Source organism: Aulonocara sp. 'chitande type north' Nkhata Bay, linkage group LG12 (assembly GCF_057382095.1).
Source record: "Aulonocara sp. 'chitande type north' Nkhata Bay isolate Kocher_YH1m ecotype deep benthic linkage group LG12, A_spYH_male_GT1.1, whole genome shotgun sequence".
In the NCBI taxonomy this organism is placed as follows: Eukaryota; Metazoa; Chordata; class Actinopteri; order Cichliformes; family Cichlidae; genus Aulonocara; species Aulonocara sp. 'chitande type north' Nkhata Bay.
Window position 1 is genome coordinate 14,271,926 of NC_141355.1, and position 27,471 is coordinate 14,299,396.

General features: G+C 39.8%; 1 protein-coding gene and 1 long non-coding RNA gene across 3 annotated transcripts; one reads left to right on the forward strand and one right to left on the reverse strand.

Moving 5' to 3' along the window:
* Positions 1-359: 359 nt before the first annotated feature.
* On the reverse strand, positions 360-14,763 carry zbtb34 (zinc finger and BTB domain containing 34). Of its 2 annotated transcripts, XM_086313674.1 has the most exons (3): positions 14,463-14,763; positions 8,048-8,106; positions 360-6,975 (listed from the first exon to the last, which is right to left on the reverse strand). In XM_086313674.1, exons 2-3 carry the CDS (start codon positions 8,048-8,050, stop codon positions 5,413-5,415), a joined length of 1,566 nt encoding a protein of 521 aa, XP_086169800.1. In that variant the 5' UTR covers positions 8,051-8,106; positions 14,463-14,763; the 3' UTR covers positions 360-5,412. The 2 variants fall into 2 exon arrangements, with proteins under 2 accessions (XP_086169800.1, XP_086169799.1); XM_086313673.1 differs by lacking the exon at positions 8,048-8,106.
* On the forward strand, positions 13,833-23,760 carry LOC147317063 (uncharacterized). The gene is made up of 2 exons (XR_015131803.1): positions 13,833-13,968; positions 23,086-23,760. It is a non-coding gene; the product is annotated as an uncharacterized LOC147317063 (long non-coding RNA).
* Positions 23,761-27,471: the final 3,711 nt, after the last annotated feature.

Genomic DNA, 27,471 nt, shown 5'->3' on the forward strand with positions numbered 1-27,471 from the left:
CCATTGTTTGCTTTAAAGTTTTCTAACATTTTAAAAGTGAAATTAAATTTCCCTGTTTTCAGTGACAAAGAATCTGACACACTCTCCTTTCTACGACTCTCCAAACTAATCAGTAACCTTTTGATACTGACATAACTGATATTATATTATTCTCTAGCTCCCTCTTGAGGGTAAAAGTTGCACATGCGTAACAAAGAATCACTGCAGTGCATTTTAACATTGTTCAACATAATAAATAAAGAAAGGGTGGGTGAGTAGAGTTCTCCTTTTCCCCGTTTTCTAAGAAAAGCGTTAATATTAAATAACTGATAGATCAGTTCAGTTAAGAGAAACAAAACAAAACAAAAAAAGACAAAGCAGAGCCAAATCAGCGTCTTTATTTTACAAACGCATTATTCTATTGACATTTTTTATATAATAAAAAAGCAATTTACAAGCTTAAGAACCAAAATGAAGCAGCACTGAATGATTATGAGTAAAATATATAATTTGAATAAATATATTTTATTTCATGCTATAAAATAAATTCATAAATGGCAATAGATACAACATCAGCTCTAGCTAGCTTCATTTACTTCATAGTTGTACAAAACAGTAGAGTTCTGAGGTTCACAGTTGGGTTGTGAGGTTGTGTGTAGAGTGGACAAAACAGGAGCGGAGGCATTTCTGCTATCATGGTTCAGTTCGTGGGCTCAAATGCACCTCATGCTTCAGCTCTGTGGAAAATATGGGCTCATTGAGACCTTGAGGCAGAATGTTTGGGAACAACTGACTGAGGACTTGTTTCCCCACCTGAAGAGAAGTGCACAATTATACTACGGACATATGGTAGAACGTATGTCCAGTGAGACCACTTTTAATGCTATATACCCTGAGTTCTACTTTTTTTTTTTAATGTTGTTTTTTGCCTTGTCACCAAATGCACACGAACCAGAGACATACTAGTGCAGAGTTAGGGGGGATTCAAAAACGAAAAGGAACAACAGGTAGACTGAAAACGTCCCCTCTGATCCTGAACAACTGCACCTACTGTCTCGGAGCCTGAGGAGCAAAAGGAGACCACTGAACTTCAACATAGCAACAGAGAGCCCGGTCCCAAACAGTGGCTATATAGCCCAAAATCCCTTTCATTATTTCACTCAGCTGGAGGTGCAACTCTGAACAGTGCCACTGAGTTTGATGACTGAATCACGCGCTCAGTTCTCGTGTTGCAGTTTACCAACTACCACTGGATTTTCAATTGAGCATTTCAACTGCGTTTTCACTTTCATATTTTTTTTTCTAAAAACAAGAAGTCAACCTGTCCAGAGTTTCAGAAAATATATAAAAAATAAATCGATATCAAATTGTCCTGGTCCTACTTCAATTCAACAGCTCCCTGACTTTTAGTTTGTTTGATACATGACAGGCCAATATTTCAAAAGGTTTGATGATCCCAATACACCACTTTCACTTTCAAAAAGGTTATTGCTTCTCTTTTTTCAAAAAAAAAAAAAAATACACAGTGGACAGAAACTGACAGAAAAGCTATGGAAGACTTACGATTTCTTTTCTAAGCCTGTATCAGTGTTTGTAAACTACCTGAAGTGAGTTTCTTACAAAAGGAACAGGACGAGTTGCAAGTTTGCAAAAAAAAAAATTATCAAAAAAACAAAGAAAAAAAAAAACACAAAGTAGTCTGACAGCCTTGTAAACACTTCTTTTTGAATACTTGTGGCCCAAAATGCATATCCTGTCGCTCTCAGCGAGGTGGAACTACAAGCTGACGAAGAGGGTCCATTCGAGTGTCTATCAAGTTTAGTTGGTTTTTGTAGGTGTGTACTGCCACGTACATAACTATGATACATGAATAACATTTAAACAATTACGCCCCTGTTCACCTACAACAAAAACATGGACTTGCTTGCTGAGGACAGAAAACTGAATTTCAAAGCACCATTCGAGGGGAGAGGTCCTTACAGAAGTGATTGAGGCCTTTAAGATAACTGAGTCCCTAACAGGTAACTACAGAGATAAAGGAGACTCATCGGATAGAACTGGTATGTACTTTTAACCAAAAAACAACAACAAAAAGTAAGTGCACAATCAATGACAGGAAAAAAAAGTTTTTAAAAAATTGGCAATTGTACACAATTTTTTGGCTGAGCAGCGTGCAATTCAGCTACAGTATATGTAGGTAAGATATTTTTCTGCACAAATACTCAGTTTACTATCAGCTAAATATCCTGTCTGTTCTCATGCATCTCCTGTCTCTACTTAAATGCATAAACTACAGTACATTGATTAGATTGTCCTCGGTCGTTAAAGAGGAGGGGATTTAGTATAGCCTCTGACTATGGGGCAGCGGCTTGCAGGGAACAAGTTTGCCTCATCTGATTGTAATCAAATGCTACAAAATCAGTTACACTTTAAAATCAGTTGCCCATCATGTCACAGATTAATAAAATAAAATAAAAATCCAGTGATAGCAAGTGAAAATTAGGGGCAGAGCTTAAGTAGACTAGTACAAAATGGACAAGAATGACATGACTTAATTTCTATTCATTCTTGGCTCCACTTCACAATAAAAGATGCAGCCATATTTCATCATAATCTCTCCATTTATTCCATTCCAAAAGTAAAGAGGCACAAAAATCCAAGTGCCAGAATCTAAAACATAAAGCTTGTGGCAAGGCACTAAGTTTAAGATGCCACTTGTTGTGAAGCAGTCTCTCTTTTTTACACTGGCTTTAAACAATTACATTACCTACTGCACAACTTTTATACCTTGTTTTTATGGCTTAGTATTGTTATGTTATTTATGACTCTGCTACTTAATTTCTGCTTGTTCATTTATTTATTTTCTACACAAGTGATTGTTATAAACTGGGAAACATACATTCTTTTGCAAATTGCAATGAATTAGTCTTACATTAAATTAAGAACCTATTCTTCCTAACGAGCATTCAATTACACAATCCAGCCAAAATTTACCAGAAAAAAAAAATCATCCCCTATTAGTCTTTGGTGTTGTCTTTTGGCACAAAAATATTTTAGCAGTTTGTACCCTATTCACAAAACCTTGCTGATAATATTCCAAGAAGAAATGCTTGTTGTTTTTTTTGTCTTCAAATAAAGGGCAAGAATTATCGTAGTGAGGTTAACATGAATCAGAAACTGATTTTGTTGAGGTCAGATCAGCTGGCAACCCTGCGCACATCGCCCGCTGACAAAAATATACTTGACTTGGAAAACATTAATCTAAAAAAGTACTGTATATGCTGACAGACAGACATTGGTGATGATGATTAAGAGTGTTTGTGATAAATTCGTACACTAAAGACAATGAAAAGCTAGCTATACCGATTTTGCAAAATTATCCAAATTTTGGTTTGTCGATGAGTAAAGACGACGAATGCACATTCAAAGGAATAAAAAGGACTGCACTCTTAATATAAAATCTGACATAAGCAACAAAACACAAGATTCTCCCACCAAATGCACACAACGTAGGAAATAATATGAAAACTATAAAATTGTCAATCAATTCTCAATTCATTGACACAAATTCAGCATGGACCAGTTGGGACAAAATAAAAGCATAAAGCAGGTGCTCTTCAAAAATAAAGGCATTAACCAGCTGGATGGCGAGTAAGAAAGCAAAAATAGCACAAAAGGAACCACCCAGCTGAGCTTTAAATTAGCAAATTCTAATCATCAACCAGGCCTTTTAAGTGCCTTTTAAATGTGAATATGAATTTTTAAATCACAATGGAAATAAATCTCTATATTCCCACAACACCCCATCCCCGTAATTCAAATAGTATAGATAAAATGCAATGTTACCATATATGTGACTTGTAGCCAAAAGTATTTATGTGATTGCAGAGTCTCATCAAAGCTCAAGACATTTTTACTCAGAGTAAAAATCATCACAATTAAGACAGATTAGCACATTTTATTACTGGGACAGCACTCACCCAAACTGCTAACTCTGCAAAGTGCATCGATACTTTGGATCATCAGCTACCTCTTAAAACATTTACCTCTTAACCTTGACAATACCATAAAGTGGGCTTGACAAAATGAGGAAAACGTGTTACAAGTCTGCACCTGACCCTGAACAATGCAGAAAATGAATATCACAGATTAACTGTCCAATTGTAGAGGACACAATGGAAAACAAACCCATAGCTCTTTCAAATAATGGAAGAAAAACCATGTCACAATGGCTGAGATTCCTTTGTTCTTTCTGCTTGCATATTGTTCAGACTAGTATATTATAGTGATTTAGGTGAACACATCCAGAGCTGTTCCTGGTGTGCTGAGTTTACAATGAGTACTCCCTGCCTCTGTTAGACACTGAGTATCAAACTGGAACCCCAGGAAAAAACAAAAACATATACAATAGTTCTGAATAAACCTCATACAGGGGATATAGAGGAATACAAATTACTTCACTGTATGGATGAGATTCATCCATTACATGGATGGCAGCATCTAAAACCACGCCTAGGCTGACAGAGTGAGATCTCCAGTAGTGATGAGAGATAAAATCCTGAAGTGTTTTGAAGAAAAAAAATTTTATCTTGAAAAATAACAGAGAAATGTCTCTTACTCTGCTCTCCATATTTGCCCAATAGCACACAAGTAGGCCAGCAAGCTTTCTACTCATAACATAGCACCTTCTTAATCATGTTATCCTGGCTAACCATGAAACATTTGACAAGGACTTTGTCCCTAATCCATACAATCAGCAAGGAATATTTCCCCTAAGTATCAAGGCTTTGTGTTGAAAGAATATTCTTTACAGGGTTTGGCAATAAGATACTGTACAAAAAACCTAGAACGGATTTTAAACGTTGAACACATCTGTGCCTGGTAGGTTCTTGGCTATGAGGTAGAACCTGGTGAGTTTCATTTAAGTTAAAATACTGTCTATTATGAGTATGTAGTTGCATCATGAGGTATTGAACGGATATGTCACACGAAGCTTTGCACTGGCAGAAAAATCATTCCTTGTGTGTAAGTGGCCTCCTGTGGCCACATGTGCAAAAACAGGTTAGGTAAAAAGGTGATATGACAAGCATCTTACCAGAGCTTTCACATTATCAATTATTGCAACATGCCTATATAACTCTGTAAATATGTTTTAAAAAACATGGAAAGATAAAAAGAGAAATCAATCCGGGGGTCTTGATTATTGGGACCACCTTAAAAATAGTAAGTCGTTACTCCCTTTACTTGAAAGAATCCGATTTCTATAAAGCACCCATTTTCTCTCTGTATTTAGCATCTAACTTTCACAAAACTGACAGAAACCCTCGATGAAAGAAAGGTCCATAGTAGCGGGAGCTGATTCAAAAAGAGGAGAGTCCTTTAAATTGCGCTGAAATAAACATTTCTTAAAGCTTCCTTAACCTGAAGCAGGACCTAAAAATCACATCTTGATGCTTGAGCCTCCTCTGGACTGCACTTTGAACTCTCCTCCATTTCATTGGCTGGTGCCTCTTCTGCATATTGTGCCTCAAAGGCCATCCCCTCAGACGTATCTTCTTGGTCCTTCTGACCTGAGCTTCCCTCCATCCTCTCTGGAGAGTCCATGTGATTGCTGCCCTCTGATGCTCCCAGGTGCTTCTTCCTCAGGTGCTGGTTAAGGGTGCCCTGAAATGGGAAGCATTTCCCACAGATCTGACAGTGAAAGGGCTTGTTGTCCGTGTGGCCACGGATGTGGTACTCCAGCTGGTCTTTCCTTGTGTACTTCTTGCCACAGAATTTACAAACAAATGGGGTGATTCCCATGTGCAGGCGCATGTGGCGGTCCAGGCTCCCTTTCTGATTGAAGGTCTTTCCACAGTAGATGCAAATGAGTCTCTCATTGTAAGGGTACCACTGGCTCCGTAGGCTACGTTCTCGCACATCGTTCTCCAACCCTGTGGGTCCCACAGTTGATTCGCCATCGTCTGAGCCTGGTTTAATATGACTCAGCACCCCTGTGGGGATAGCCAACGGGCGCTTTGCCCTGGCTCGGCCACCTCTGAAGCCACTGAGAATGGAGCGGGAAGGACTGGTGTTGCTGAGGTTGACAAAGCACGGGGAGGACAGCCCTGAGTAAGAATAGGAAGCAGGCTGGATTACAGGACCATAAGAGCCCACAGTGACAGCCACTACCTGGTCTCCATCCACCAACTCTGTGTGATAGCCATCATCACCAGCTGAGGAACTGTCTGAATAAGTGGGCCTATCGGTCTTTTCTATCTTCACATGCACATCTGTTACTTGCCCATCTTTGCCAATCAGTTCCACTTGCTCTGTTTCTCCCTCCACGGGCGCATCGTGCTCTGACACACTATCACTACTGCCACGATCCGAGTGGCCTTCCTCTTGCTGCTGTCTCACCCGGCCCAGGCTTTTTCCTCCCAGCTCCAAGCGCACTTCATTCCCTGCCTGAGTCTGTCGGGAGTAGTAAGGGGGGGAGATCTGGGTGGGATTTATGAAGAGGTTGCTGTCATTGACCCCGTTGCGGCTAGTCTGCAAGCTGTCTTTCTCTGGGCTGCTGACACTAACTGGGAGGCTGATCTTGGAATGGAGGCTCTCCAGGATTTGGGTGCACTTGTCAATGATTGCCTGCATTTGCAGAAAGCTGGCAGCGGTGAGAAAACTGATAATATCTTTGAGCTGCAGGGACATGTGACCTGTGTAGCAGAAAGCAAGAAGCTGTTCAAACACCTCAGGGCTTTTGATGACTGAAATGGAAAGGCCACTCATGGTGCTCAAAGCTGAGTGGTCACGGAAGTAGGGTGAACTAGCTGCCAGCACGGCCTTGTGGGCTCGAAAGGGCTGGCCCTGAACGTGAACAATGATGTCGCACAGCTTCCCTTGCAGCCGCAACTCATTGAGTTGGGTCAGAACAGTGTTGCTGAACTCCGGCACATCAAACTCGATGTAGCTGCCGTCGTCCATTTCTTGTATACGTTTCTCCAGTTTGTTGACAGCCTGATGGGAGAAGAAAAAAGACAAAATATCAGATGTTGTCATATTAAACTGCAACATTTTAATAGCTTCAAGGTACAAAAAAGCACTGGGCCATGTATACACTCAGCTTTGTGCAGAAACTAATGCCATGTCATTCAAGCCCTGCACTAAATCATACCTTCATTAACACTATAATGTTAAGTAGGTTTAAACTGCTCCTCAAAGCATTTTTAAAATTTGACAAAAAATGAACTCCACTATCAGACAAGCAGGAGAAAATGGATGGATAGATTCCAATTTCTTTCAAGTTCACTCTTTACCCTAACAACCTTCAAACATTCAAGATTTTATGCTTTTCTCATTGGCATTAACCACCAACATGAATATGTGAATAATAATTGTGTTAATTACATATGCATTAGGGTGATTAATATATAATATAATATAATACTAATATATAGACTAATATATCTGCTACAGGCAACTGGATGAATTGACTACCAGTTGGTTTTTGGTTGCACTGCATGTACACACACACGGTTGTCTAGGAATGCAACTGTCACTGCCAGTTGCTGGACTGATTGTGACATGTCAAATTTTAACTTCGGTACCTTACCAAAGCCATTTCTTAATAGCCATTTCTCAACCTGTATGTGCACACACATGCTGTTTAAAAGCAGCACAAACTGAGTGCTTAATACAATGTGAAAAAAGATGCTTGGTTGAACCACGTAGCTCACTTAAATTTTTGCCAAAACAGTGCCCCTGCAATAAATTACAGCAACGAGGCAATTATTAGATTCTCAGCCATGGCTTTGGGTTGGCTGTGGATCACGAGGTAAAGCAGGTTACCTACTAATCGGAAAGTCGGTGGTTCAAAACCTGAATAATCCAATCTGCTGGCTAAAGTATCCTTGGGCAAGATACGAACCCCAAGTTGCTCTCCAAGTTGTTCAGTGTAGTGTGAATGGTTGTGAATTTTAGATTGAACACACTTAGGTGTAGAAAGAAACTCTGGATGAATGAGGCATGTTTTATGGAGTGTTTTGAGTGTTTGAGTAGAAAAGTGCTATATAAGAACCAGTCCATTTACCATTTATTTCTTCTGATGTGACTGTTAGATAATCCTCTGTCAGGTTTTCCCAGTCTGTGCTGTGGATGACACATCAACTCGCTTTAGTTTCAATTTGGGAACGTCTCCTCTAAGAACGTTCTATCAATTTCTTGGACATTAGTGCAGTAGGACATGTGAAGCAGAGAGAAGATAAGAGACTACAGTTGTTGACAACACCTGAGCCTACTGTAAATGTATATCTAAAACCCAGATGGACAGACACCAAAAAGATCCCAAATGTCAGTAATTATGATGAAGGGAAGTTAGTCCTGGCCAGAGCACTTGCAACTGTACTGCTCAGTTGCAGATAAACCACCAAACAAACAATTCATTTCAACAGATATGGTCAAAAGAAGACAATGAGATGAAACCATGTTTTTGAAGTAATGTCTGGATGGTAGGTGCTTTGAAAATGAACAATGTGGAATCTGATTTCATTCTTTCAGCTCTGAAGAATGTAGCATTATCATGGGAAGATCTCAAAAGCTCTCTAAAATCTTCAGAAAATAATTACGTAAAAACCTCAGAGAAGAGCTTCAAGTCATTTGAAAAAAAGTCATTTCACTGTAAGTACAAACGGCTACAAGTGAGCTCAAACGGCTGCCAGTTTGTCCAGACTTGCTGCTCTGCTGACATGCATTTACAGTTATAAAGCGACACAATGCACTTGACCTGCATGGGAAGCAAGCTAGGTAACAGCCCTTGCAAACTAAGGCCTGACAGTAAATACAACATCACACTTTCTGGAAAAATGTGCTCTGGTGAAACAAGGAGAGGTATATATCGAAAGTAAAGTCAAACACAGACCAGAGACAGTTTTTCAAGAAAACAACATCATAACAACACTCAAACACAATAGTGGAAATACCTTAGGAAATGGGCAACTTGCTGAATCAGCTATGAATTTTGAATCTCGAAAACTGGTTGACGTTAATTTAAAAACATTTTGTTCAAAACTGCTTCCATTTTTGACCAAAGTTGCCTACCAGAGTCTGGTGGACAATTAGGCAATAATGTCTACATTTACTTCTAGGGAGCTGCTCAAGTACTGTATAGTCCATAGTAGTGTAAAGTAGGAGTGCTGGATATCTTGGTAATTTTCTTGGAAGGCAACATGTAAAGTTAATAAAGTGTAATTATTATTGAATAGAGAATTTCAGTTTCCCATGCTTTATCCTATAGTTTAATGTCTTTAAACTTCCTTACATTTACTACTTACTCGCTGCTGCTAGTAAAGAGGGAGTTGAAAGTAAAGTAACTCTAAGAAATGAAAGTGATAGAGAGATTATGTTCCTGTGTCCCGCATACACTGACTGCATTGTGCACGGCATGTGCTCCCTGTGAGGCACGACTAACTGCTATATCAGGCAGTTAGTCGTGCCATAAAGATATGTGTATACCTTGTTTGGCAGAGAAAGAAGAAAATCTGGTTCTGCCTGGAAGATGAGCGCAAGATAACCGTTCTTAAAAAGAAAAACCTTTTTTCATACCTAACATGAGCATGAGGAAGTACACCGTCTTTTAAATTTGCTGTTTGAGCTGTTCTTTCTTGATGAGCATACCTCCAATAGCTAAATTAAAAGGTTTACAACCTAAAAGTTGCAACTTTCAGGGTTTCACTTTCATGCCCCCATCAAAGTGGAGGGGCCAATGTTGACAACTGGCACACTAAGCTTCAACAATAATATATTGATTTAAGGTGGATTAAAAAGTATCAACAAATGGAAATCCTGCCTTCCTAGACAAACTAGTTAAACAACACTGGGAACACTTCTGTTTGTAAAAGCGAATACATTTATCTTGCAAACCTTAACTGGTGTGTCAGTTCTCCAGAATAGACTTCCTCCCTCTCAACTCCATCTGCCCTTAAATAATCTATCCCTCTGCACCTCCTCCATCCCTCCTGCCCCCTTGCTGGCAATTCAGCATGATCTTCTGTGCATTTAGTCCCTGTCAGCACTTTGGGAACACTTTATCTAGTTGCCAAAGCGTGCCAAGACACCTGTCCAACAAACCATATGTCGTGATCCTGGTTTAGGAAAGGAGAAGTGGTAACAAAACATAAAGAACCCTAAAGCAGACATGCATTAGTTTCACTTCCTCCATAGGCAGCATTCAAATACAACATCTTCATACACATGCGCAAAAAAAAAAAAAAAAGATTCTAGCAATGGCTGCCAACAGCATGCATGTGAGAAGGAGCCAAGTGGAAGGGCAGCCAAAGAATGCATGCTCAGTAGTTGAGATGCACATGCTGAGTGAGGGTCACATGCTTGGCTCACATGGGAAAGCTGAAAATGTTTAAACTCAGCTCAAAAATTACATCTGTGGCTCAAGTTCCTTGTCTGGTAATAGACCAATCTGATACAGCTGCTTCATGTAGGCAGGTAAAAAAGAAAGGGATATTTTACATAACCAAAACATCAGCATAACAGTGATGGAAAGATGTCACACAAAGTTTGGATTCTAAAATGCTGCCATTTCACTGAAAGTCTAAGTCAGCAGGCAAACACTGTATGCTTTCTTCAACATCAGGACAGAAGTGCCTCACAAGCAAAAGGCTCGGGGAGCATTTTTAATGAGATTTAAAAAAATAATAATAATAATTATATATATATATATATACACACACACACACACACACACACACACACACACACACACACACACACACACACAAAAGTAAACTAGATTGTGATACACCTAGGGGAGGGTACGATGTGAGACTCTTAGGAGTGAAAATAAGGCACATTCTGAAAAATGTTAAGGCTTAGTAAAATATCAGAAAGCAGAGCTAAATATTGGATGCTTAGCCTTTGGGTGTCTTCGCTTATTAAATTTGTTTGCAGTACATAAGTGGAATTCAAGAAAATGCTCATCCTTCGTTTCTGCCTACTCACATGCTTATGAGATGAACACAGTGGAAAACTTTATAGTAGAAACCATCCATATCTATAATCTTACTGCACTCCCCCCCACACACACACAAAGTACTTACATTCATAAACCACTAATGAGGAACAATTGACTAACACAGTCATACAGCAATGTAAGCATTCACATGACTTGTTGGTGACAGTGTGCTCCCCAAAGATAAGATTCTAGATAACATACGAGGAGGTTAATGTTATCGTTCCTTTTTCATCATATGCATTCACTACAAGCAGCAGCTGAAGAATTTAGTTAGGAGTAACTAACCTTAGCACAAAAGGTAAGGATATTTGTGTTTAGTCGATTAATTCTTTACTGTAACAATACAGTAATACATCTTGTAATTTTGGAAAGTTTGCTTATTTCCTCTTAAATGGTGCCATGTTCCTATAGAAAATGAATTTTTGGGTTGAGCAGCAGAGATAAGTATAGGCGTTGCATCCATGAAAAACTTGGCAAATCTTCTCTGCCAGTGCCAAACAGCTTATTCTGTAATTGACTCTTGTTTGGTGTTGTTTATTAGATTGGATTATTAAAATATGAAGAAATGAGAGTTATTGGCAGTTCTACAATTCATTAAAGCCCATTTTAAATTAGTACCTACTTGGATGGACTCGACTCCTCTCAGATCAACTGGTTTTCCATTATAATTTAGTGCCTCCTGATTCGTGCGGTCATTATCATGGCAACGTGTAGGAGCGTGCCGCGACATAGTTAATATGCGACAGGAATGTTACAAAAAAGGTGGATGTCAAGGCAAGAACATACCTGGTGTTTGGTCTGTGGCTTTTCATCAGACTCACGGAAAACAAAAATGGCGGTTTTGATTTTCGTCAACTAGACGCTCTCATGACTCATCCTAGTGACACTACTGACCAGCTAATTGGTGCAGTCTGACGACGTGACATTTTAGAACCTGCTTGGATTCCCTGGAAACCTGGCCAAGCAGGTACTAAAAAATTACCTGGTACCAGGTACTTGGACCTAATGGAAAACCCTGGAAACCATGGCAAACTGTGCCAAGTCGATCCTAATGGAAAAGGGGCTTAATTCAACAAACTGGGGTCTCAGTAGCACCTGGAAGAACCATACATAGCCAGAACAGCCTGCCACCCACTCCTAATGCTGGTGACCAACTTGATTACACATTGCTGTCGGATGGCATCCCATGCTTAAACCAGCATTGGTGAGCTAGAGGGGCTGTGTTGATCACTCTAGCGCAAACTGCACACCCAGGTTTATCACACAATTGTTTAACGGGATTCGGGTCAGGACTGCAGGAAGCCCATTCAACCCTCTCCATTCCCAAATTCTGGAGGTAGTCTATGATAAAAACCACTCTGTCAAGTTTTTCATGGGTGCAACCAACATCCTTGACTCAGCAGCTCAACCCACAAATGCATTTTCCTTACAAAGGCGTCATCATTTAGGGGGGAATAAACAGGGTTTCAAGCAGTATAATCTTTATCGCTATTGCAGTGTTACAACAATTATTGATCCACACACAACCTTGTCCAGTAAAATTTGCACAAACTGTTTGTGCCAGGTTTAGTTAAAGGGCAACCCAGTTCACACAAACAACAATACTTTATGACTTTTCCTTTTCTGGATCAGTTGTCACGCATTCCCTGACAAATTTTCTACATCATATGAACAGCACTTTTAATGACCAGCAGCAATTAGCTGAGCCATCACTTCACTACACTGTATTTATACCTGGAGCAAATCTTACACTGTTACAACTACTGATGGTAGCAAAGCAGTTATCGAATGTCTACATTTTACTTTGTTATAAATACTGTACAATTTAATAAGACAATTTAAGGAAATGCATGAGAAAATATTAGAGTTTAGGTTATAATATAAAAGAACATCAACACAGTAACATTTATATAAAGAATTGAGAGATAAACATCACAAATCATGACAAAAACACAGTGGAGAAATTATTATTATTTTGAAATTTGCATGGCACTGTAATGTAACTGAAACAGACAAAATTACTACAGGCAGTCACTATATTGCCCCAATAATCTTCTAAATGACCAGGTTACAACACAGAGCTGTTTTAGCATATAACAATGTACACAGCTAACTCTCCTGCTAACTGTCTTGTGTTTCATAACGCAATATTGCTGCTTCTCCAAAACAGAAAGCAAAGCAAAAAAAACAAAAAACAAAAGCGGACAGTTGGGCGGGTTTAAACCATATTGCCAACTCTTAACTGTATTAGTCCCACTCTGATCTAACATGACTCGTAATATATATGATATTACTACTGTTTTCCGATATAGTTATTAACGAATAACACAAGTTGGTGGTTTCTTTGTAAATTATCAACACATTTAAATGGAAAATATAAGACAACAGCAATAAGCACAAGTGCTTGGTGACAATGAACCCAGGTATTCCTTATAATGTGTCTGACAGCTCGCCATGATGTCTCTGCACTTTGCCCTTCACAGTTGTAACATCACTATGAGTTAGTAGGCACCGACTTTTCCAAAGAGCCCTGCTACATTGATATGTTCTTTAGTCTTTATGTTTAAAACCTGTCTTATGAAAACGAAATTAGATGCAGGCTACTATCTGATATGTAAAATAAATGGGGGACCGATGCCACCCTGGGAACGAACAATAGGGTTAAAAATAAATCGTACCGTTACAGCTAATTTGGTGCGTTAACTTATTATGAGCTCCCTTTACCTGTGTCACCCTGGTTTGTGCATGGGAGAATATTAGCATGCAGCGCCTATCTAACCGCACATGCATGTCTTTCCATTGCGGAGCCAATGCAGGGTGTCTCAAACTTTAATGCAAACGCTTCGTTGATAGTTACTGATTTGGGGAGGGGGGTCTACTCTGCGGAGCAGCTAATGTTAGCGCTAGCTTGACAATTTACAGCCACCGGCTTTCTGTTTACATCTCCCCTGCTTCTCACTTCTGCGGTATCTTCTAGTTAGATTAAGGTGGGTTACAAATTTGCTTCAGTTCACCGGGCCGAGACATCCAAAAGTATCAAGCACCGCTCAAGCAGCGGCTAACTAGCCACATTAGCTACCCTAGAATCGAGCTTTATTCCAGAAAAAAATACATAACTTTCAAAGAGACTTTATTCCTGTGTAAGCTAACGAGCTGAACACGTTTTCTGTGGCTTTAAAAAAGCTTGACACCCTCACACGATTTAACTAGGCAACAACGTCGAACACGGGCACAAACTATGTAGGCTGTCATATGAAAGCGGTATCATGCTAGTTAGCTTATGCTAACAGAACTAGCTTTAGGAGCAACCGCTCAGTAGCGACCAGTGCTAGCTAGGAGCTAACGTTAACTAGCAATTAGTTGCTAGCGGTCGCGGGTAATAACTCCTCATTATTCACACTGCGAGAGCACAGAAGAGCCGACTTTACAAGCGTATTTATGGTCACCAGTCCATGCTAGATCTTAAGTCCACCAAACTCACCGTCTTGCAGATTAGCATTAAACGTTGTCCATTCCCTTCAGTGGTTCGCTAACGCTACAGCCAGGCCTCCCCCCCTCTCTAGTCCAGATGTGTCAGACAGTTGCTGCTGCAATTTTTGCATCAACAGGAAGTGTTCTTTAGGCTCTTTACATTCATTCTATCAGCGTGGTTTGCAGCAGCCCCTCCCTTGCTTCATGTCAGCGTTGCATACTGTAACATCGTGTTCCCAGTATAGAACGTGATGGAGGACGCGCACAGGCGGAAAAATAAATATAAAGTAACCCACAGTCGCGCTCTGATTGTTTTCTACAGATAACGTGGCTATACATTCTCTTATACGTCTACGCCCATAACGCGGCAGTGTACGTCAGATTCGCGTGCTTTCACTTTTGCTAAGCTCTATAAATCTGTATTTTTTATCTCTATAATCTTGTAAATTTGGTAAAACTATCGTTTGCTTTATTGGAATCAAGTTATACCGGCACTTTCCAGCTGTGTAGAGACCCCCACCTCCCCCCTCCGCCCCCAAGATGCACGCACACACACACACACACACACACACACACACACACACACACACACACACACACACACACATTTTATTGTTTAGTTTAGAAGCATAAGATTATTACCAAAACATCTGCATTATTACCAAGTGTCTTAAACTCTGACTCGTTTGATCAAACTGCTTCGACAGCTTTAGTCAACTCTGCGTTCATAAGAGTTGATAATATATGTATATATATTCTTACTTTATTATATTTTTCCAACGTGCTTTGTTAATACTTCTGGTAAATCTACGATAATCTGGCATTATACATTAAAAACCATTAATTCCCTTCTACCACAAAGGGGCGCCAGAGACTAAATTGATGAAACACAATCTCGACCTCTCACAGTGACGCGCAGCTTTCAAAACGTACATCGGGATAGCAAGGGAATCATCCAATTTAAACAATGACATTATTGTTAATAATAATAATAATAGTAAATTGCTAAACTGAATGTAAGTGATGTGCAAAAATGTAAATGTGTTTCTCTGGCTTTGAACCATGTGGTGAATGCCCATGGACGAGTGAGGAAAACACTGGAACTCAGCAGAATGAGGAAATGTTCTGTTTCATAAAGCCCAGTGTTGGCTCACATAGTAGAAATAAACATTGTTGGTCGTAATTCTACAATTAATTTAATAAATCGACCAATAATGACATAGTATAAAAGAATATCAGTGTAGGAGGAGTTTAGGTAAACACTATTTTAATTTGGCTCTCACTGAAATACTGATTTCTTCCCTGCTGTAATCTGTTTTATGTGCACTTAACGGTATTCAAAGAAGCCCCGCAAGTATATATATATTTAATTTTTGCATAAAAGCTTTGCTCATTTCATTTTATCTTTCATAACCCATTCATGTGTAAATATCAAATGTAACCTCCCCAGATGTTAATATTATTGCTCTTTGTATCAAACTTGATATGGTGTCTGTTTTTCTGTTGGTAAAAGGGACAAACACACCTGTCTTTGGTCTACTCTTAGAAAGACTTTCTATGCTCCTTGTGGTGGAGAGGAATGAATGTGCGCTGTGTGTGTTTCTTTCTCTCTTTCTTTTAAAGTGTGAGTGACAGGTTGGCAGCTCAGGTGAATATCTGACCTAATCTGTGTGCAGGTGGGTGATCGGCGTAGAGAAAGGAATCGCTTTGTCATTGCACGTGCTTCTTGTTAAACAAGTCACTCCTCTATCCTCGACCATGATTTGCTTTTTTTCCCCCATCTCTTTTTTTCCAGGAGCTTGATGCACAACTGAAGGTGCAGCCAAGGTATGGTGATTAGAGATGGTTTTGTTGATCCGCAGGAATGATCGTGGTATTGATAACATTTCAAACAAACTCATAATCAAAGGGTTTCCTGTTGGAGTTGTAATCTTTTCTGAAATGGGGCCTTTGTTAGCTCGGTGTCATTTGGTTGACCGGGAATTATTTGGTGGTAAGCTAATGGGGCTGGTTTTGAGTGGTGCAGCGCCAGGGGATCGTATAGGGGGCTCCAGGTGGTGTGGCCCGGGGCTCTGATGTGCTGCTCCTTTTTAATCCCAGATGACATTGCAAAATCCCCGAAGCCTGCCCCCTGTGTAAGACTGTATAGGAGCACAGAGCAGATGATTTGTTTAAGAAGCACATATCATGTATCAAACTGTGGAAATAAGGAGCTCCACTGTTTTATGTTAAGCCTGAGACCAGGTTATTACTTTATATTAAAGATAGGTATTTCTGTTCTTTTTTCGAAAGAGGGACATTTGTGCGATTTCGCTCATAAAGCATCATAATCCATGGTTTTGCTTCATCGATTATATTTGATCAAAATTTGAGCTTTTAATTGGAAAATTGTATTTATTTATTTATTTTTCGCAATTATGATCATTTCGCACCAAACAGGTTGTTAGGTAATGTTGAATAAGTAGCCCAATTTTCAAGCTTAACATGAATAACACATTGTCCTTTATGTGTGCCAAGAGTCCCAGAATACCTTGGCTGTCGGTGCTGGTGAGAACAATGGTCTCCCAGTCCTCCTGTCCAGAAATAGTCTATAGCTCACTGATGGAGAACATATTTCCCAATAGCAGGTGTCTTAGCCATTCAGTGCTTGATCCTCACCATGACTGTAAATGAAAGGGCCAGCCCGTCCAGGTGCGGGAGCACCCCTCAGTCCCTCTCAGGTTTCTCCTTGATGGAGGAGCTGTTTGTGGAAGACTGGGCAAGGTAAATATTGACATTATACTATGTGCATTGCTATTAAAATGCATTTATTATCCACTTTAGAATATGCAGTTGTGTGCATAAGGGTAATTTACTAAATTAGGGTAATGACACTAATTGTTATACTGTGCATAGTTCATTTCTTTTTAATAATCGCGAGTCTTCTTACAAAAGATAGTGTGTGCAATGACTACACTTTAGTCTATTTTGGACAAACTGTTGAAGCAACCTAAATTAAAATTGTCTTGTGCTTAGCGGTCACTATTAAGCCAAACACAGTATAATCTTATGAAATATTCATATAGCACATTGATAGTCAGTTTGACATATCTTTATTTCATTTTAAGGATCAGCTGGACTCCAACCAAAGCCATTCAAGGCAAACCTTCAAACGCTAGAAGAGTTTTAGCAGTTAGTCCACTGCGAGGATAATGAGCTCTCAGATGTGTCATGTATTTGCCTGAGAAATTAAGCCAATTTGTGGAAATGGTGGCCTGGGGTTGGGGGAATACAGAGTGGCTTGTAAAGATGAGTGATATCTGGCACAGCATGAAGAGAATGAGAGGTGTGCTGCCCGGTGCTTAGCTCAAATGAAAGCTCTGATTAGTGGAGCAAAGATCAAAATGACAGAGCGGTGGAGGCTTCAGCTGGGCCTTTGTTATTGATAAGTCTGTCATCTCCGCTGATATTGGAGCAGTAATGGCAGCTGATGATTAGGCCACTCCTGAGCTATTAACTACATTTCTTATCCTTTTACTGGGGCCCAAGAGAGCCCGCTCGAGAGACAAAGGCCTCCTTTATGAAGCTGGCTTCTTAAACGGCGTCCACCTGACCTAAAAGGCACAACTGTTACGTCTTTCTGCCAGGCCAAAGAAGTCGGGGACGAGATACATGTCAGAGGTCGCGGTGCGCTGCTGTTTGAAATGAAGGGGTTCTGAGTGAGTAAGCTGCTGAAAGAGGGCTGCAGCGAAATTACAGAAAATTGGCTGTTTTGTCAACATTTCATCAGAAGATTTACAGAAAGCTGACCCCGACCCTTTCTCCCCCCCCCGCCACGTCTTTCACAAGGCTAAGGAGATTGAGTGGGTCGGAATTGACTGACAAACAAATCTCTTCTTTATTTCTTTCTCGCTTTCTCTTTCCCTTTCTAGAAGTGATATTCAATATGATCTCTTTTTAATGATCCTAAGTGGCTGAAATTACATATCCTCAACACATATTGTTGAGGTTGTTCTCATACCAGCGCACACTAAGGGCATAAAAAGTAATTATCAAAATGGCTTAATTCTCCGGTGAAAAGAGAAATACGCCATTTATTTTGTGTTATTATACCATAGTGTACGAAGATCAAGTACGTCCTTTTTAATATTTCTGTTTATGTGATGGTACATCGCGACTGTGTCGGTGATAATTATCATGTGTGGCCTGGGAATAATAAGAAAGGCAATATTTTTTTAACTTGGCTTGCCAGAGTGCACTAGATTGGTGATTCCAAGCCAGGGGTACTTGTACTCCAGAGGTTTTAAAGGTGAGACAGGGAGGACATGGAAAATGAAGAAGAAGAAGTTCAACTAGTACTTAAAAAAAAGACAAAGCATTAAACACACGTAAAAAACACAAAAATCAGACAAAAGTATGGCAAAGTAAGGCGAGAGAGCTACTTAAACAACTGAAAGTTGGTATATATAGCATAACGTGCAGAGATAAAGGCGGTGAATACATTATTGAGGATAAATTGATCAGCTAAAGATGGTAAAAAACAGTTAAGTAAGATTTTTAAAGGGCAAGTAGCTTAATATAGCTTCAGGAGAGATAAATAAATAGTTTAGAATAGCTAAAAGTAGAGGTAAGCAGTTGATCTTCAATGCTTGTTTAGCTTCTCCCGATCAAAATGCAGTCAAAGCATTACTGTATAACAATAATAACTTATATAACAGTTTACACAGCCAGTTTAAATGTTTGGAACGTGACAGGTGGTGTCAGTGCAATGGTATCTGACTTAATATCATAGTCCTCTGGTCTGGACAAAAGTTTTTTGGGAGGGGGGGTTACTACGCTGCATACAAGCTTGTTTTGGGCATAGCGTTTCTGTCTTCAGCTGCGTGCTTTGTCTCCGACCTCAGCTCAGTCTGCTCTCTGTCTTTGGTATTCCTCTACAAAGGCCAACAGGAATCCTAGGCTTGTTGATTTAGCCCCCAGTGGCCGGAGGCAAAGCATCTTTCATTAACGTCTAAAACCTCAGGAATGAGATACTGGCCTCGTGATAAGATCTGGTAATGCAGTAACATGGAATTATGGAAGAAGAAAATTGCCATTTTGTATATAAGCACCTGTGATCTCCCACGAAAGCTCGTTGGGTTCCCCGGCTTGGTTCAGTCCCAGGAGAGAAGACGGTCCTGGAACTCAATCTGTCCAACAGAGGAGAGATTTTCAGGCTGAAGGCCTGGAGCAATGGAAGGTGCTACTGTCTGCTGAGAGGTCAGTGCACAGGACCAGACAGTGAACCTGTGTGCCTGTCAGAGAATATCACTCTCAGGAGAAATACCCCCGGTGTTCATGGTTCTGTTTGTGGTCAGCAAATGTTTTAAGGTCAGTACAAAAGCATTTATGAGATCCTCTGGAGATATCACGTGCTGCTTAGCAATAAGTGTGGAAAATCAAAGAGCTGCAGTGAGAATATGGGAGTTCTTGTTTTCTTCATTGCACTTAAAAAGGTATGTCAAAGTCACCGCTTTGAGAAAGACATTTCTTTATCTGGGCCTCTATCAAGAGAAATGTCAGGCACAATAGAGTTATGTGGCATTCTGACATTTCAAAGGAGTTACATACCCTTATACCACAGAGCTGAGGTCAGATTCAGAGTACTTGGAGCCTGAGTGCAGTGCAGGTGTTCTGCTGGCAGCAAACGGCCTGAAGGACAAGAAAAACCTCTCCCTTCACTCTTGAGCCTCCTTCATCCTTACAGTTTGTGACACTGTTCACATGGCAATCACAGTGATGAAGTATTTTAGGATCTTTGGTTTGTAAACTTGGCATGTAGATAATGTTGGTCACTTACACATGATTGCAATTACAAAAAAAGCTATTAGAAGCTAAGCCAGTAATTTCATCATTCCCACAGGGCTTTTGCTGTGAAAGGCTCATCTGATTTTCCCATGCTTTCCAAAGCCATGACCACAACCGTAACTCTGAATGTGGAGCTGTCGTAATATAAAAACAAGGCTGCTATAATGAGTTGAGCTGTAGACAGATCAAGTGGAGGGAAGAGGCTAGAAGGAAGCTAGAGGAAAGTCTTATTGTGGCAGAACTGATGTGTTTTTGTCTTCTCTGGATAGTTTCTTCATCACCTCTTTAAATTTTAAAGCATTTGGCATGCAGCCTGTGGCAGGTTCTCTTGAGGAAGCAGGAAAGCAATGAGGGTCAATGGTGCCATATATCTTAGACTGTCCACTTTGGAATCTGACATGGACACTTGAGATATGCATATTTAATAGAGCGTTCAAGTCGACGTGTCTTGAATGGCCAAGTCAAATGCTTTTCATATAAAGAGAACTGTTGCTAGATGTTAACAAGTGAACACAAACTTCTCTATAAGCTGGAGAGACATATCGTCAAACGGTCTTTATTCTGTGTCTTCCTGTAATGCAAAATAGATAAAATGGCACATACGTCCCACCTGTAGGTCTTTTGAAGGGCTCGAGGGGGGAAAAAGAGCTAACAGCCATGTTTTTGCACCTCATTCCACTGCAATGCAATAAGTGATGTAACCTGTGAGACTCACAATATAACCAGCTCTCTCAGAAATCTGTCTGTCCATCATGACTTCACTTTACTGAATTAATGCAAACTCTGGCAATACTAATGTTTTATATATCAAGACAAAAACTGAAACGCTTAAACATGTGAAAAATCTAATCAGTAGCTTGTAGAAGCATCTTCCAGCAATATCTTAAAGTACCTTGAAATAGTTGTTTTATGTAGATTTGATCAGTCTCAGCATTGTGGAAGGACGACATTGAGGTTTCCAGGCAATTGGAAACACGTTATATAACAGCTGTATCACAAACTTGCATTTGCCTCTAGAATACTTTGGTATACAGGGAAGTTTACGGTTGATCCAATGGCTGCAAGGTGCCCAGGTCCTGCAAAACAAATCCAAATCATCAGCCCACCACCACTGTGCTTTAGTTTAGTTTAGTTGGTCTGAGGTGTTGGGTTGTGCTGTTATGCTGTGTGAAGTTCTCACTAAATGTTGTTCTGTGCCCAAACATGTCCGATTTGCCACAGCGGGGTTTATTTTTGTTTGTTTTGCTTTTTTGAAAAGAAAGGGATTTCTCCCGACAACCCTTCCAAACAAGCCCTACTTGTTCAGTCTTTATCTAATACTGTTATCTAGTACTTTCCTGAACTTTAACATTTAACATGCTAACTGAGGCATGTCAGGTACTGTCCCCTGAGGGGAAGACTGGCAACTGTTTTGAATGTTTTTCACATGTGGACCTCAAATTCTTGGAAATTGCTTCTCTAAGATCATTCCTCCTTAGCATTGCAATACAGATGGTCACATTTCCCAATCATTAGTTAATCACATGCATTTGATTATCAGCACTTGGCTGTTACTTACTCTCTTATATCCTATGGAAGTTTTTCCAGACACCGTTTCTGAACTTAAACACAGAGTGTGATAGGTCATGTGTTCTTGTCCACCTCAGGTTGCTTTTACAGTATTTAATTTTAAGACTTGTTGATCATTTGATTATTTTTATTAAGTCTTGACACATAAAAAAAAATGACTCCGTGCAATCTTTTAGAGGTGTTATTTTGTAGCCAACACAGCAGGTTTACCATGAATGATCTTAAACAAATCTCCTTTGATTGCTGTTCCATCGGTTCCCCAAAACAGCACCAAAAAAATAAAAAATACAGTGCCATCATTTTGGCTTCGTGCAATTAGCCATCCATTTAATTACTGGGCCTTTTTGTGGTTAAAACATTTGACACAACCACCATTTGCACTTGTAGATAAAGTGAAGCAATTAAGCTCCATTCCGAAGTCTGAAACTAATCTATAGTTAAGGAGAAAAAGGGGAAAACACTAAGCATATATAATGTAAACAGTTTCTGGCAACAGAGCAGGGTATAAGTTCAAGACAATATTTGGAGGCTAGAAGACTGACAGTAATTTAATTAGACAGGAATCCTCACTCGTTCCGTGGGTCAAAGTTATCCATGTTAATCAGCAGAGACCGGAGACATATAAGCTGCTGGTTTCCTGCTGGGGCTTCTCTGTCTGAATGTGTGCTCGTACCAGACTTTGCATTTAATATAGAAACTTGTGTTAATACAAACTGACCATTAAAAATGTAGATGCCATTAATTTGCTGTTATATATGATTATTTTTAGTTTTTTTTTTTTTTGGTATATTACATTTAGCAACATACCAAAAGGAAAGCAAAAAATTATACATAAAGGTCTTTTATTACCTATGTGGTGTTTTGATAGATTAATAGATAAAAAGGATTTTATGATAACACAAATCATGAAGACTGCAGCTCTTCCTTTGTGAACCATTTTCACAAGGTTTCAGATCTATTTTGTGTTTATGTTGGTAATCTCTCATCCAGCTCTCCAGTACACCTAAATTTGTTGTTTGTGTGTATTTTTTATTTTTATTTTTTGCCATGTGTCACAACCCTGAACACAACTTGGTTGGACCCTTTCTATTACCTGTTTCAGTCTCAGCATTTTTGTTATTTTCACAGACTGAAAGCTGATTTTCTGACTAAACCCAAGTTTTGAGGATGATAACATTTGCTATTCAGTGTTTTTAAAAAAACATCTTAAGAACTGCAGCTTTTCCTTTGTGTTTCAGGACATGTTTTATGAATACACTCAGAGAGAAAGCAAGGGTGAATATGAAGATTGTATTTCAAATGGATTTCTGAACAGTCCAGTGAGTTGCATCCGCAGAGTGAGCTGTGATCCTCGGAGTGCCAGAGTAAGAATGTGGCTGTCGTCTGGACACTTTGCACCCTGGGAGATGTCTGCAGAAAGCAATAACTTCAACCAGGCTGCTGTCAGCTTGGCCAGAAGCAAATGATCTAATGTCTGAAAAAAAGGTCAACCAGCGTATCAATTATTTAGATAAGCCAGTGTGAGTGGAGATGGGTATGGATAGTTTGATATTAGGAAAATAATTAACTGGAGTGTTCTGATTGTGATGATCCCAATTACGCCAACAATTAGTTCTACCTGTCTAGGGGAAACCTGCCTGCACAAAGAACAGGTGCAAATTGCTATAGTCAAAAGGAGTGAACACAGACACACACGGAGAGGACCAGAGCCAGAGCTGTCATCCTGCCTTTCAGGATGAAGTGGGGGATTAGGGTGGAGGTGAAAGCATGCTGAGGACCACGGTGACAGCGAATGAAAAACTCCAAAACTCCTGTGGAATTCACAGCAAAACTTTTGGTGTTGCCACCAGAGCGCTGGATCTTTCTCTGAAGTATTTTTGCCAGATAAAAACAAAAAAATCCCACAAATTAAATCTCAAAATGTCTTTTGCAATGATTGAATGAATCCTACCACAAAGAAACTGATATTTCTGATATATACTTTTCAAAGTACCCCCTGGGAGCATAACAAATTGATGACAATCTCTCTGTTTTGATCCGTTATAAAACATGTGCAGTGTGTGTCAGAGTGGAGGAACCCAGCACAACACCATCCAGGACTCTGACAACACTGATATTAATACCCAGAAAATGATGCCTTACAAATTACACCTTGTATTTGGCATATTCTCGCATGCAGCTGTGTGTGTGTGTGTGTGTGTCATACTCCTTTCTGCTGGTGTTACGGCTATGCAGGAATGCACTTTCCAGTGTGTTTTCCTTCCCTGCCAGCTTTTAGCTGTGGTGGTCCCGCGGCACCAGCCATTCGTCCTTCCACAGACACGCAGACTAGGCCAGCTCGGGCTCAGGTATCTCCACTAACCTCCCCTTTGTCCCACTTTAAAAAAGACTCTTTTGTCTGCCTTTTTCTGCAGGTCATTGTGAGGAGCGCTTCTTAGTGTCAGCTTTAATTCACACTGTAACCCTAGCCGTGATGACTCCCAACTATCCACACTGCCTGCCTGGCATTTAGCTATTCCGTGGAGAGCTGAGGCTGCATCAACCGATCCCCCCACACACACAATTCCCCCCACCCTCCACCCTATAACTGCACCCAAGAGACAACTTGCAAACTTTGTTCCTTAAATATTTAAATGCCCCTTTAATTGGCATCTGTCAAACCTCGGATCAAACTCCAAGAAAATCCTGGTGTTGCTTTTTTGTCTTCTCCCCATTTTTGTCTTTAAATGTTAGAATACAACAGAAAGCTACCCCCCTTTATGTTCAGTGGTGTAGATTTATGCCTTTAAATGACACTAAGGGGGCACGGCTCAGCAGTGTATATTGACAGTATTTTTATAACCTCTGACCTTAGCATGAACCGCAGTCAGAAAAACGGTTACATTAAAGGGTCTTGGAGTCCATTCTTCAAACAACAAAGCCATGTGAAGGGATTTGTCCACTGGATAATGTAAAAATGAACAACGCAGAAGGAAATGCACCAAAAAAATAACACTGGTATTTTTCTCTTTGGAGCTTAACCTAAGATCCCAGCTGGGGAGATCCAGCTCCAGGCTCTGTCTGCCTGCCTACCCTTGAAGAGGAGAAGAAACAACAAGAGGAAAGGAAGAAAAAAGAGAGAGAGAGAGGCTCATGTTAAAACAGCAAACATCATAACCTGATATCAACACTCAGCTGGGGTTCGCTTTGCTTCTGCAGTCTCAGTTTTTCTCTCTTAGGAGGGTGCAGTCTATAAGGGCTTCCTCAAACTATCTTCATGGCTAAAAATAAACCCTCATATACGGTACGCTGGTGTCAGGAGTTTAACAAGTTTTCTGGGGAAAATGTGCACATTTTTCTGTATCAGATTACATATTCAGATTAGGACGTCAGACGATAGGGTGGGTTTATGTACAAGGTGTTTTTGAGAAGAGGATAATAGGCGTTTTACTTAAAAACATTATCTTCAAAACTGCAATTGCCTTCGCTGAATGAATGCAGCCTCATGCAAGCCAGTCAGCTGACCCTGAATCAACCGCTGCAATGGATATGTAGCTTAGAAAATACATTTTATACCAGTGCAATACATTTGAGACTATAACTGAAGACAAGAATAAAAAACAACTTTATTTTGTCTTCTGTTGAAATAATACATTTTGGTCAGTAGAAGGAGACGATGTCTTATTTATGTTTTTTCCAGTTACAGAATCGATACAATTAGTCAATTCCAATCATATGAGTGCATCTAATTTTAATCTTATCCTAAGTATACTAGAATTCAAATAATGTTCTCATTTTCGTCATTGTCATCAAATCTCAAGGCAAATTTTGAACTGTTCTTTCTTTCCTTAAGTTTCCCACCACGTATGTCACGCCCAGCTCCAAGTTTGTACTTTTTGTTTTCAGTTTGTAAAAGCCAGTTCCAAATATAGACTGTGTCACACATTGTAATAATAATTGCTCGTCATTAGAAAATTAATAGTTAAGTAACTCTTTAGTAAATAGTTACTGTTAGCAAAGAACGAAATTACATGGACTTATCGTTAATTATGTTGGAATTTTTTTCTTTGACCTATATAGCACAGTTGTGTGTAACCGTTTCCACTCACAATGAAGGTTATTATTTATTTTTGGTTATCATTTATTTTTCCATGCATTTCCCCATTCCTCCATCCACCCACCTCCAGCAGCTAATCAGAATTTTACACACCCATACTTCACGTAATTTCAACTTGGACTTCCTTGTTTGTCTTGTTTTCCTCTGAACTCTGTATTATCTCTGTGTTAAAGCCATCGCTGGTCCATAGCTATCACCTCAAAACAAAAACAAACAAACCAAAAAGTTATTTTTTTAAATATTAGTTTGTTTAATAAATATTTGTTTTATGAATTATAGCCTATATTATGTATGGTATCATAATACACCATCTGTAAACATGATAACTACTGTTGCACGAAGTTGTTAATGAGCACCAAATATGGCTTTGGTGTTTGGTCTTATTAATAATTAGTGGATACCAAAGCTGTTGGAACCTACAGATATGTACAAAGTTTCCTTGTTCAGTCCAGTCCTGTGATACACATACCTAAGAAAGTAGTTTTGGTGCCTGAAGCCAACCAACAAGCAGGCGAAAATGAATGTAAATAAGAAGTGAAACCAAAAGTCATGTGACAAACTCATTCATCACTGATTATTTATGGCAACTCCACCTGCCAATTAGAAGCTCTTTAAAACACAAGTTTCAAGTTTTTTTTTTAATATCCACATAAATGTTTATAGATGGATTACACTGTCATGTTTAACCATCTGAAAATTTAAACTTATAAACTAAATATTACCATTTTTAATCATGTAGTTGTTTATTAATGTAAAAAGAACATGAATTTATTGAGCTGGTTAGTTTTATACCATAGCGATAATGTCACTGGCTCAAATTATACAATGGCCATGTCAGGCCGCTATATACAAAATACTTAGTAGGATCAACTACTTGCTGGTTTTGGTCTGTTGAGGATGTGAACATGCGTGTCAGGATGTGTCACTAGCGATGGGTCTTACCTTTGACTGGGTAAGAACAGGAAAATCAATGACATGGATTATTGCAAGTTGCTAAAAGATCGCTGAAACAGTGTAGAAAAACATTTGCTGTGATCTCTTTTCTTAATTTCAGTGTGATTTACACACAGATGAAACATAACTACAAGATCATAACTAATTCAAGTGTGTACCACAAATGTAGAATTTTTAAAAAGAAGAGAATAAAGCTTTGACTAAGATGGTAGAGTTAGAGATTCCAGTGAGTCACCGCAGTAAGGTAGATTCTCCCCTCTGACGGGCGACGGTAGAGTCTCTCTCTGCTGGGGCGGCTGTGGGATGGAGCGGAGGCTTGTGGGAGCTCGTCTCGGCCCAGTTCCCCCGCTCAGCTCACATTCTCTGGGTGAACCCGTGTCCTGGGGCCAGTTGGGCAGCACAGGCTCATGTCTCAAGTCCTCACAGTTCACTGGGCCCTTTAAAGTGAGCACACCCACCAGGGGCCCTAAAGACTACAAAAACTACAAACACTCGGCTGTCCAAGCTCACTGAGACACACAGATGCACACTTGCATGCATACATGCACACACACACCAACTGTTAACAGCCCAT